The sequence below is a fragment of the Cicer arietinum genome, chromosome 7 (genome assembly GCF_000331145.2).
Source record: "Cicer arietinum cultivar CDC Frontier isolate Library 1 chromosome 7, Cicar.CDCFrontier_v2.0, whole genome shotgun sequence".
Lineage (NCBI taxonomy): Eukaryota > Viridiplantae > Streptophyta > Magnoliopsida > Fabales > Fabaceae > Cicer > Cicer arietinum.
The window spans coordinates 42,582,296-42,595,593 of NC_021166.2; the positions used below are offsets into that span (position 1 = coordinate 42,582,296).

A 13,298-nucleotide genomic window follows, 5' to 3' on the forward strand; every position below is an offset into this window, starting at 1 on the left:
AGTGTAACTTTTACAAATATACAGGGACTCGCTTGATAAAAAAAAGTATAAGTGTTTTCGAGTAGCTTTAAGGACTACTATTTTGCCTAATAAATAATCTCAATTAACAAATTAATACACCCATTTTTGCATGTGTTTTTTACGAGTCAATTATTGCAGTTTTAATTCCATCAATCTTGAATTTGTTTATGCTCATGATTCCCACTTAAAAAATGTGTCTTGCTTCGGATCTTGTCTTGTCCCATTAGAGTCAATCACTTCTTTGTACCCTTCTATGCCATTTTCGGTAACATGCCAATCACAATAACCCCTACACCTTGTATAAAAATCCCTTTTTTGTTTATAGAAAACATATGTTCCTGCACCTCTTGTACATGATAAATGACAAAAGAATAATGTTGTACCCCAAAAATTAGGATGGAACTCCCACTGAAAACATTCGTTATCATGAATCACTTGAACCCTTAAATCATCATCTTTAGATTTGCAATGAACATTAAAATCTTCACCATCTAGATAATTGTAAATGCGCACAGTTGTTTTGGGATATATATGAAATCGTTGTGCACCGTTTTTTTGTGTGATACTGATGGGATATGTGAAAATGGGAACAATGACAACAACAAAAAATAGCAAAAACAAAAGATGTTTGCTAAATGAAGCCATGTATTTGTTTGATAGATATATAGTTTAGTGTTAGATTAAACAAACTACTACATTATATATAGGTTTCATAATTTGATTTCATCAGACTAAAATATAATATGGAATATTTTTTTTTACAGAAGCATGCAATATTTGTGGTATGCGAAAAGGAGCTTATAAATTGGTTTCGGTTAAAAGGAAAATACGTGTAAAACTAATACATCTAATTGAAAACACAATATCTAATTGAAAACACAAAATAAGGTAGCTTCTATCGTGGACCACCATCATAGGTATTTCATGATGGTTTGCATCAATTCATGGTTAGATCTTGTTGCTCCATTAGATCTTACCTTGCACACTAGATACTAAATCACTGCAAACCATCACTCTTATCAATCAAAGTTTGAGTATGAAAATCAATTGTTGATATGATGCAATTTTAATCAACAATTAATTGCAAAATCATAGTAAAATGGTTGGCAAGAGGGCTATAAAACCGTGATAAAAGTTTTAGTTTTCTTTTTCTTTTTCTTTTCTCTCATAGCAAACCGACAAACAATCATGTCATTTTCTATTACTTCTTTCTTTTAATTTTTTTTCCTTTCACCTTTTTCCATCCACTTTCTTTCTAAATTCAAAGTACAATGGTAGATAAGTTTGTAATGGAAAAGTTAGATTTCAAGATATGGTTTGAAAAGCAAAGTATGGAAATTGATAAGGCACACATTTTCCTTGATTTACCTAATATAAGTCATTTAGTCTTCACTTTCCTCTGGTTTCACAAAGAATTCAATATGAGCTATTCGACTGGGTTGTTGATAGCCTGCAGAATCGACATGAGAGTGTGAGGCAGATGGTTTGGAAATTGAAACCAGATGCTGCACCTTTAACATTCCACCTCTCCCAATGCTTAACTTGCTTCCTCTATTTTCTTTAGTAACACTACTTGGCATATTAGAAGTTGATGCTCTGAGGAACTTATATTTGTACCTGTTAACCACCATAAGCAAAGAAATGACAGATAAGTTGGTGGTATGGAAATGGTGCCTTGTACCTAAGTAATAACTTCTATTAAATAAAAATAATACTTGAAAGAAACCCGATGATCGCACTGAAATGCTACCAAGAGATCAGAATTCACACAATATATGAAGTCTATCTGAAAATAGATAAATATTGTGAGTATGATGAATTCAAATTTCAGAGCATAAAAAAAATGAAAAAATAGATACTCAATTTAGTCTATGAAATTATAGGACAGTATCAACTAAGTACTCCACATCATTAATATTTCAAAATGATCCCTACAATTGTAAAATGTTAATCAAGTTTGTCTCCCTGTCTAGATTTGTTATCAAATGCATTCTTATATTATTCACTTAATTTCAAATACATCTCTAACATTATCAAATTTAATGTCACTATAGTTTCTTGAACAAAGCAAATAATCTGATTATCAGTTTGCAATTTCATGGATCATTTTGGAATATTGTGGGGACTAAGTTGATACAGTCTTACACATTCAAGAACCAAATTGAGTATTAACTTCAACAGAAAATATGTAACCACTTGAATCGAAAGCAATACAAACTTGCAAGTCCCCATGTCCTTCAGCTCTCAACGTAACAGAAGGAGGATCTGGCTCCATAGTTATCTGGATGCTTGATCCCGGCCATTCAAGATCCTCAATAGCTTCCTTTAGTGCTGCAGACTAAGGCCATTTTGGATCAAATTTCAACTTATCGGAGCTTGCTAATTTCAACGTTTATGAGAAGCTGTTGTTTTTAAAAGTCATAAATATATAAGATTCTTTTAATTTTCTTTTTCCTTAAGTGTCTCCTTTAATAGTTTATCCAAACTAGCTCTAGATGTAGTTTAATAACCAAAATATCAGTTAATCGTATACAAAAAGCAATGGTTTTTTCCCATATATGGTAAACATCTACACCGGAGCAAAAACATAGCTTCATATTCAAAACAGAAGCCTAAAACCAAACTTATCATATTAAAAGCTTCACTGAGACCTCCATTTTTTTAACTGTACATTGCAGAAATCATAATCAATAATTATTATCATTTCATACATGCAGCGGGTATTACTATAAAACTAACTAGTAATCTAATGGTTCAATGGTGTGTTTTGGCATTCTGAGGTAAAACTCAACTTATTGACAAATGAAGCAGAATAGTGGTAAGGATTAATTAAAATCCAGAGCAGGGATTAGTGGAGTGATTGATTTGTATTGTATATCATGTGTGTGATGAGACTGTGACCTTGGTGTTAGATAGAATATTTTATCAGTTGAAAGCTCTTGGAGATGAATTTGGGGAAACCAATCTAATCGGTTGGTGCACAAAGTGCAGAGGCAGGCCAGTATGTGAGAAGAGAAACTAGGACCTGCTCAAAATCAGATATTATTATTATTATTATGTGTGCAGAAGTGATTATGGCACAATTGTAGGATCAAAGCACATAAGAAATGTGTGACAGTGCGACAACTTGGTGGCTGGGGAGTTTTATAACCTTGCTGTCATAAAGCAGTAATAATAGATGACAATCCATTTCTGTATCACAATCCATAGTGTTGGGGTATTATTATTTGTCAAATTTTGTGATAGGGTAAGGGTACTAAATACTGATTGACAAAAAGACAATATTGTGTAATTTCTTTCCTACTTCAATCATCTCTTATGCTCTGATCTGAGTAGTCTTTAATAAATTTTGCTTATTAAAATAAAAGTTTTCCATCAATCAACACCATTTTCTGTTATATCTTTTATCCAATTTCCATCATTGAACAATTACATTAAGCACATGATTTTGTAAAAGGGTGGCGGGGGATTGGTAAGTATTCAAAAAAATCCAAGGACATCCAAAGGATAATAGTAGGTCATCATCATTCAAGCTGCATATGGAAGTGATACGAGAAATTTATATCATACCTTAACAGTAAAGGTTAAAGGATTTGTCCCAGCAGGTTCAAAATTGTAGTCCCATGCACTAGTATCAGGAATCCTTGTTCTGATCTCTGCACAAATACTCGCATCCAGAGAATCTACGGATCTAAAGATTTGGAGGAAGTACATTTAAGACACAGATAAAACAATTCTATGAAGTTTAGATATAGAGTTCTAAAGAACGAGGAGTGATCAGGAATCCTATTTATTAAACTACCATTATGGCTATCACTCAGAAATGAATAACATCTTCTACTAAAAGTACTTACTTGACAGAAATTTCCATTCCGTGGAAGTTTTGTTTACAATAAATAAGTTATTAGATTAAGAATTAAAAGGTATGAAAATTTCCATACATGGAAGTGATTTCTTGATACTTAATAGCATGGTGATTTTCTTTAGTAGATAGATATATGGATCATGCTTAGTTTGCAAGTATGAGTTTTCAACTACTCATGCGTCCAGCACACATAAAGCTCACTTACTATAAAAGAATGGTATAAAGCATAATAGCAGCTTGCAAAGTTGGCTAATGTACGAGAAATGGGAAAGGTCATTACCTGTTGATTAATAGAAGGGTCTAAACGGGACTTTGGGACTGAATTTGGATTGTACACACTAGTTCCTTTAGTGTAGTTTGTATACTCGCAATAAATTGTTTTCATTCTCTAGTGGATATAGGATTGTGATTTGCTCAACCTAAAACTTGATGGTCTACAAAAACCTATATAGTTAGTAGCATATAGCGTAGCGTATCAGCCGACCCTTAAAACACTATAGCGGTGTAGCGGGTAGCGGTATAGCCGCTACATCGAAGAGTCTAAACATTTAGAAGCAATTAATATTTAATACCATACACATATAAAGGCAAAAAAATAGAAAAATGCAAAAACTATCATTCCTAAGTCATAACTTCAAGGATCATTGCTACTAATATTTCAAACATAATATAAAGCAAAGTAGCACATAAGTTCTAACCTCTAAGGTCAAAATAACACATCTAATATTCAAACATATTAAAAAGCAAAAAAAAAAAAGAGCAAAATAGATCCGGCCTCCAAGGCTTAAAACAACATGTCTAAGCATTTAAATAAAAACAAGTGATTCTTTAAATGGGATCACTACCACATGCTATGTTTCTGATGTTTGAGTGTGCTCTGTCTCTGATGTTTGAGTGTACTTTGTTTCTGTTATTTGAGTGTGTTGTGTTTTTATTAGAAAAAAAAAACAGAGCATTTTTTGCATGAGCGGAGTAGCAGAAGAGGTGCAATAAAATATTAAATGTGCCACTAAAATATTAAATTCGAGCATTTACTGTTGCGTTTTTCCCATAAATAGAACATTTTACCCAACGAATTTACTGTTTTGTTGTTCCCAGGAACAAAGCATTTTACCCATAGAGAATTTACTGTTCCTAGAAACAACATTTTTCTCATTGTATTTACTGTTGCGCATTTTTCCCAGAAAAAGCGTTTTGTTTTCTATGCGAAACAGCCGCGATTGACGGCGCGACGACCACAACCCTAATCTGCGACGCAACGGCGTTTTGCGTATCGCCGGACCACCGCGACGGCCGCTTCTGACTACATAAACAAAAACTCATGAAGCATTCAGAGACTCAACTTGTATGAGTTGACTCAACGCAAAAAATATATTTTAGAAACCAATCATAGTAACTATTAGAATATTATAAAATATCTTATAATATCTTTTATATTATATTAGAGTATCTTGAGTTATTTCCTATGATCAATTAATAATCATAGAGATATTTTAGAATATCTCTCATTATTAGTATGATTTGTTCCTAATTTATGACTAAGTCTATGTATTTCTATAAATAGAAATTAGTATTGAGTCTTTTGTAATTAAGATAGCATAAAGTTATTATCAATAATATTCAAATTCTTATTTTATCTTCTCCTTTTAGCTAAAATCCCACAACTTCAAATAGCATCTAAAGCCTATTTCGATCCTCCTTGAATGATCCCACCTCTACTCCGTTTTCGAGTTTCCAAAAGTTTGAGAATGTAATCATAGTTTTCTCTTTTTCGATGTGATCTCTTGCACTCGTTTCAACATTTTCCGTACAGATTTGTTGCTGCCACCGCTGTCGCCCTTGTTTCCAGCAGCTTTTCTGAAGAATGACCATTCCCTCAGCTTCGTATCTTCTAGATCGGTCCACACTCCAAAGCGCGTCACCAAACGCCGTTACACGCACCGTCTCTTCCTTTGGGTGTCTGATCCACATGTCGCCACCTCCCACCGCGTGTGACGCGGCCTTTATCGTTGAACTCGCTTTGGCCTCCTGATTCTGAATTTGCCTTCATATTCTAGTTTTGGGCTATGGTTACACCCGCTACAATACAAACAACAATTTCTCTCTCCTTGGTACACGATCAGTCTCTATCTGACAGTTCCAATGTCGTAGGGTAATCCTTCTAGCATGTCTTCAAATTCTTTGTTGTGTCATCCTTTTGGCGTGTTCATAATTTTTCTATTGTTATTCACTCAATTGGTTGACATTTATGTCGTGTTTCGGTCAAGTTGTGCTCATTCAGTGTGCTTCATCTAATGCTTCTCTTTCTCGTTAATGTTTCTCTCAGCATCCAGATGCATTGTCATGTCATTGTCGTCGTCCTAGATGTATTGGTAGCGCCTCTCTCCCTTAAGTGGATTCAAATTTAAATATTTTGGGTCTCTAGCATTATTGGTTTGAAGCTTCCAAATGCAATTTTTTAGAAGAACAGACCTTGCTTTGTTCAATTGCTTGCCCTGAATTTCTCTCGGGTTGATGATCATTCTAGCTATCTGGCTAGGCATATTTATAGCAATTCTCTCTGACTTCACTTGCATCCCTAAGTTGCCTTTCCATCGATTTATTTTATTTTGCAAAGCAATACATTGTTTTCTAATAACATGCTAAAGCTTAGTAAGTTTTAGTTTGAGGGGAAGTGTTAGAATATTATAAAATATCTTATAATATCTTTTATATTATATTATAGTATCTTGAGTTATTCCCTATGATCAATTTATAATCATAGCGATATCTTAAAATATCTCTCACTATTAGTATAACTTGTTCCTGATTTAGGATTGAGTCTATGTATTTCTATAAATAGAAAATACTATTAAGTCTTTTGTATCAAGTCACCATAAAGCTATTATCAATAATATTCAAGTTCTTATTATTTTCTCTCCTCCTTTTCTCGAAAATCCCACCACTTCATTAGTAACAAAACAGAATTTAATACCACATTCATGATGAATATTTGACATTCCAAGTTTCCAACTTCATAATAAAACATATATGATATCGGGGCTAACATCATACATAAATAACCACTGCAAACTTGATGTAGTGTTGTGATGTCAAATGGCGGAAGGCCAAAAATCTACCATATAAACAAGCCATTGCGGCCTATGGCGGCGGGCATCCCTACACAAATTGCCTACAGCAGTTGTCAAAAACTCGCCACAAATTGATGGATTCATTGGATGCATGTATGATGTAGAACACAAGTGCAGCTTCATTCACATTGTTGAAGTAAGTGTCTTGGGTTATTTGAGATCAAATTTCATGCAGATCAAAATGGCAAACTGCAGAGCCCAATATTTGGTTTGGACACAACTGCGCATTAGAGCTCTGTTATGCTTAGGGACAGATAACAGACAGGGTTGTATTCCAGACTCATTCACTCAACAACAAACTCACATTCCTCTTTAAGTTTGCACAAGTCCACCAAGTTTACACATAAATGAGCCTGAATACAATTTGACTTGTTTTTTCTACCAAAAATGCATCAACAAATGGACTCAAGACTTTATAAACAATGGACTCAACCGTTTGAAATCCACGAATCCATAATGTTTAAGTCACATGTGTACACTCATCTAGTTTTTGTTACTTCTCATTGCTAGGTGCATTTCTTATATTTCAAGGCATGCTATTAGCATTTATGTTAGAATACATACACATGTTACAAAAAATAATGTACTTTTCATCGGTGAACTTGCTATTGAAAGAGCACATAGTTTCTTCCATAAGTTTGCTAACTGAACTTGCCAATGTGCAGTGTTATCAAATAACGGTCATTGTGGACTGCAGTGGCGGAATTTTTGCCATCCACTATGGCCATTTGTGAAGATGGCTGCACCATGGCGTTCTATGGCGAAAATAGTGATTTAAACCGGCGGACTTTGGGCCTTCCACCGTGCCTTCAACTACCAGTTTTAGCATAAAAATCCTAATTGGAAAGCCAATTGTTAATGTATGCTCATATTTTTAATGCCGCATAAGAAACTTGTGTGGCTGCACATAAAGAGCAGCTTGCATAATTAATTTGATTTTGATTCCCTACATTCATGCAATCGTTGACTAGCACTGTTAGATTAAGATTTTAAGGCTCATGTTCCAACTCTGCACTTTGTTTGTACCCAATTTACCAAAGTCAAAACATGGGCATCCAATCTTGGTTTGATAGTTCAGATAGTGCTACTACATCAAACCGTGATTCCCTAACTAACTATTGCTACGTACAAAACAAGTAAAAAGACACATTGTAGCGACTCTGGGATCAGAATTGCGTTAAACTTAATTAATAGTTATAGAGTGCATTTGGAACCGAAGTAGGTAGCCAAGCAACACATAGTGGATGTGAAATCACTGCACTTCCAAACATATTAAGCATATCTTCTACATGCGGCAATCCACTAGCAAAGATTTGTAGCTTCAACAAATTCACATTCAAATAGTCATGGGACTCAAACAAGATCTGAATGTAAATCCAAACAGGTGCTAACACTCACTTTATATTTATTTGCAATGTTTCATGTATGTGTCAACAATCTCCACAGTCTACAGCATCAAACAAAAATGAAAATAAAATGTAGACACTGCTTTTTACTTGTTTTGATAATCAACTTAATTAAGTACTTATAGCATAAGCCTTTATCATATAAATCTTTATGTATAATAAGCTATTTATATAACAAAAGATAAAATAAAGTCAAATTATTTTTATATAACCTATAAGTTGTTTTCACAAGCTCTCGAGAGCTTATGAAAATAAGCTAACTGCAAACAGCTTGTGGGAATGTGAATGTTTCTATAAGCTCTCTCCAACAGTCACGAAAGTGTTTATGTCACTTGATAAATTAAAATAAGTCAATCCAAACTATTTGTGTATTTGAATGGAAGAAAAAAAGAAGTTGGGAGTTACATACTTGAGAAGAACCTGCATGTCAGGACCAGGATACCAAATCTGAATCAAGCTAGAGTGACCAGGAACAGAGAAAGCATTCAAACAATCAACAAAAAGCCCTAAACTCACTCCAAAACGAGGTCTTCCTTCTGCATTGTAATCATAACGAATGAATATCTGCAAAACAAAAAGTAAAAAGAAAATAAGAAATGAGAAATGAGAAATGAGAATGAGAATTGTGTTGGTACCTCTTTTTTGAGATAAACTTTGGCTTGAAGGCAACCGCTTTCTTCGACGATCAAAACGATGCCGTGTTCGGATAACTCTAATACAGCGTCTTGGTGACGTTTCCACCTAACGGCAGTGAGTGCGTCGACTAAGCCTTGAACGTTTTCAAGTTGGCATAAAACGTCTGGTGCTTCTTCCTCCATCCCTGACATGCTCACTTCTTTGAAACCCTCTGCTCACAACACAGCAAGTACAAATTGCATTTACACCACACTAGTAATAATTGGAACCACCCACAGAGAGGGTGAGAAGAGAGAAAGAGAAGGTAAGAAATATAGAAGATTTGATCGGTATAAAAGTTAGAGAAGAAAATTTCCTTATACTAAAAATAAAAATACAGTATTATATATTTAACTTGAATTTCTTTTCAAAACTAATTACAATATTTTAATATAATAAATTTTCGTTAATTTAAATTTTAAACAAATCATTTGAGTTAATGTAAGTAAATTATTCAATTAGATATTTCAATCACAACTTATTTAATTATTGCAAAAGCAATCGTAAAAAATAAATTGCAAATCGAGTACATAGATTGTAATGTAAAAACATTATAGTTTAATTGATATGTATTGTTAGCGCAAAAAAATCTTACTTCCTGACAAATAAATTTGTCTTAGCTTACTGTATTTGCTTATTTTCTTAATACCCTTTATTGCTGCATTTTTCAAGTTCTTTTAAAGTGATAGCATTCATCACGAAGGTTCTTACTCTATGATGAATCTTGTATTGTTTTTTTTTATCAATGTTGAGATTCGTTTTGGATATTCCAACACCAGTAGCGTTTTTTAAGGCCTTATAGCCATCTTTGATTATGTCCCAAAGTTTAGGATCATGTGAGATGTAGAAACTTCTAAGTATGTCTTTCTAGTAATCAAATATTTCTCCATCAACCAGGGGAGACTTGCTAACATTTCCACATCTAACTTCATCACAAAAGTTAGTTATAATAACACATAAATTTACTCAAACACGGTTAAGTGTTTAGCTTTGAGACTGAGCTCTAAATTCAATTGTAGAACGAGAAACACAAGAAATGAGAGTTTGAATTAGATTGTATTGTAAATGGTTTTAACAAGATTAAAATAGAGTGATGAAAACATAGCATAAAAAACAATAAACACAAAACAACATAAATCAATTTATTCTAGTTTACCACCAACGTGGTAGCTACGTCCAGTTCCTTCAAACTGAATGATTTAATCCACTAATTTATCAACTAATCACACGTCTACTAAATGCCTACTAGTCAACCTGATTGTGTTCAAGTATTCTCAATCTTCTGGTTTAGTACAATCATGTTGTTGAGGTATGCGTCCTCTATTGAGCAAGGTTACAAACATAATGTGTTTAAGGGTTTTCTGAAAAACTCTCACAAAAGGGTTTTACAAAGTTGTAGTCTTAGAAAATATTTCTCAACACTTAGATAACAAATAATAGGATTAAGAGCTAGAGTGTAGAGACGGTTGTATAGTGTTTATTGTAGTATTTTTGTTCTATTCATCAATGATGGTTGCACGTCCTTTTATGGAGAAACTTTAGGGTTTATGGCCGTTATCTTGATTGCAAGAAATCACCATGTATCATGAAGTTTCATATCAAATCTTCAGAGATTGATTCGCCATTAAAGTTTATCCAAATGCATCCTTCTAATTGATTCTATGTATCTTGATATAGAGATAAAAGGGGTAGAGAATATTATGATCATAGTATGTCGCATAGACCTTTGGACAAATAACAAATTCGATATGTTGAGCAAGGGATGAACAAATTTGTCTTCTTCTGAGCATTGACCTTTTAATCAGAGTGTTGAATTTCCAAAGTGTCGACTTTTTATCATAGTCTGATGATCAAATGCTTGATACAATTATCAGAGGTAGTCTAACAAGCATTGTCATACTAATCAGAGACAGAGTAATCAGATGTTTGATACATTTATCAGAGTCAAAACTAATCAGAGCATTGGTTGCATTAATAGAATCACCAGAGGCGCATTTCAGAGCGTTTTCATCAGACTTAGAATACCAATTTTCAGAGTGAATTTTTGATGTTCTTTTAACTTTGTCCAAACATCATAGGATATAGCGTAAAGTAGTTTAAAACTTACATGATCAGGGAACTGCACACTTGAAACAATTACGTTAGTGCTTTAAATTGTTCCCACAAAATAATTTTGTTATCATCAAAATAAGTAAGAGTCATAGTTTCTCAAACCAACTTGGTTTTGACACTATATCTGACAAGAGTACAAAAACAACAACAAATTGGAGTTAAGACACTCCTAAATTAGATATACAAACACAAACAAATTGAAAATAAAATAGTGTTTATATTTTACTCACCCAAAAGATCTTTGATTGATTGAATCAAAGCCTCCCTTTGTGTCGGCACGCAACAACTCAACAATAGAGTTGACTTTGAGTCGAATAAAAAAAAAAGGTTAAATATAGTGGAAATGTGATTAATTCAATAGCCACCTCTGATTTAGTTGCATACATATCTTGAAAGCACCACTCAACATATTTCAACTTATACCGTGGATCAAAAATTACCCCAAAATATAGCAACTTATTAATGTTTGCAATATTACCCCAATACTTATCATATTTTGCTAACATATCCTCAGCCACACTTGCAAAAATGGTGTTCAAATTCAAAGAGACATTTTGCAGCTCACAAATAGATTGTAGACAATTGGTGAAAAGCTGCATGTATACTCTCATGCTGTGAGGAGGAAAACACTCTAGTTGCCTCATAAAATAACTTCAAAAAAGTTGCAAACGCCCTAACTATATCCCAATAACAAGTTGGAGGACCAACTTCTCCAAAGAAATCCTTATAACTTGACTCCTCAACCTCAAGCTTCCCAAAAGCTACTTGAAACTTCTCCGTAGCCTCAAGCATCAAGTAGGTTGAATTCCAACGAGTTGAAACATCAAGAGATAGCAATTTTTTACAAGATATTCCAGCTAACTGAACACATTCCCTAAACTTGGCAGCCCTATGAGGTGAAGATTTTACAAATCTAACAACATTTCTAATGCTAGAGATTGCCAAATTTTTTTCTTTCAAGCCATCAGTTACAACTAAATTCAGAATATGAGCAGCACACCTCATGTGGAAGTGTTCCCCATCCCCCATCAAACCATCCATATTATTTATCTTTTTTTTCAAAAAAGCAACAGCTACATCATTGGATGATGCATTATCAACGGTTATAGTTGACACATTTCGAATCCCCCAATCCTTTAAAACCTCTTCAATCTTCTTACCAACTGTGTCACCCTTATGATTTGGAATTACTGTGAAACTAGTAATCCTTTTTTGATAATTCCAATCATTATCAACAAAGTGTGCCGTAAGGGTCATGTAGTTAAGGTTTTGAATTGAAGTCCAACAATCTGTTTTAAGAGCTACCATATTGCAATCAGACTTAAAAAAAGCTTTCAACCTTACTTTTTCCTCCATAAACAACTGAAAACTATCCCTAGCTACAGTTCATCTAGACGGTATTGTAAATTGTGGCAGCAATGTTCTCAACATAAACTTAAATCCTTCACCTTCCACAGCTTTGAATGGTTGTTCATCCAAAATCACAAAAATAGACAATGCCCTACGACAAGCTTGAAGGTTTAATTTACTACTTGTTGAAACCAAACCAGATCCTTCTACATTAGGAAATGTAAGAATAGTTTGGGTGGGGTCATCAGATACAATCAAAGGTTTTTTGGCACATCTAGTAAGGTGGTAGTTGAGGTTAGAGGTGCCATGAGTTCGAGAGTCACACAAGTATATTTGTGGCAGTATTTACATGTGGCAGATTGTACCTCCTCTTCACTAGAATTTGTAAACTACATGTTTTTGATGACGACAAGACCACCAACTATGGACAATGCAGCAAGATCAAAAAGAAGATCAAACCAATCAAAATAAGCTTCAAAATCCAAATAATAAATGATTAAATGTAAAGGTATATGATACAAATCAATAGTTCAAATACATGAGAACAATTCATATTTACATATGCATTTAACATATTTTCGAAAATCAAAAACAACATTAACAAATCATTTAAAATCATATTTTTGACAATTTGCATAAGTGTATTCGAATACACCATGTTGTATTCGAATACAACTTAAGTCAGAAGCAAAACGTTAAATGGTGTATTCGACTACACCCATCTGTAGTCGAATACAA

At 33.7% G+C, this 13,298-nt stretch overlaps 1 protein-coding gene across 2 annotated transcripts; it reads right to left on the bottom strand.

The window, feature by feature from the left end:
- Window positions 1–770: 770 nt before the first annotated feature.
- LOC101513374 (uncharacterized) lies at window positions 771–9,401 on the bottom strand. Of its 2 annotated transcripts, XM_073363352.1 has the most exons (7): window positions 9,059–9,401; window positions 8,833–8,987; window positions 3,592–3,712; window positions 2,240–2,359; window positions 1,737–1,807; window positions 1,390–1,638; window positions 771–1,021 (listed from the first exon to the last, which is right to left on the bottom strand). In XM_073363352.1, exons 1-6 carry the CDS (start codon window positions 9,248–9,250, stop codon window positions 1,404–1,406), a joined length of 894 nt encoding a protein of 297 aa, XP_073219453.1. In that variant the 5' UTR covers window positions 9,251–9,401; the 3' UTR covers window positions 771–1,021; window positions 1,390–1,403. The 2 variants fall into 2 exon arrangements, with proteins under 2 accessions (XP_073219453.1, XP_004516810.1); XM_004516753.4 differs by lacking the exon at window positions 771–1,021 and having other exon boundaries at window positions 1,138–1,638.
- Window positions 9,402–13,298: the final 3,897 nt, after the last annotated feature.

What these genes read in the sequence shown, in the direction of transcription:
- LOC101513374 (XM_073363352.1), bottom strand. Translation starts at nt 9,250, where the DNA reads ATGTCAGGGATGGAGGAAGAAGCACCAGACGTTTTATGCCAACTTGAA. An exon ending in GACATGCAGGTTCTTCTCAA is followed by an intron (nt 3,713 to 8,832) that starts GTATGTAACTCC and finishes CCAAATCTTTAG; the next exon opens with ATCCGTAGATTCTCTGGATG. An exon ending in AAGGACATGGGGACTTGCAA is followed by an intron (nt 1,808 to 2,239) that starts GTTTGTATTGCT and finishes ATCTATTTTCAG; the next exon opens with ATAGACTTCATATATTGTGT.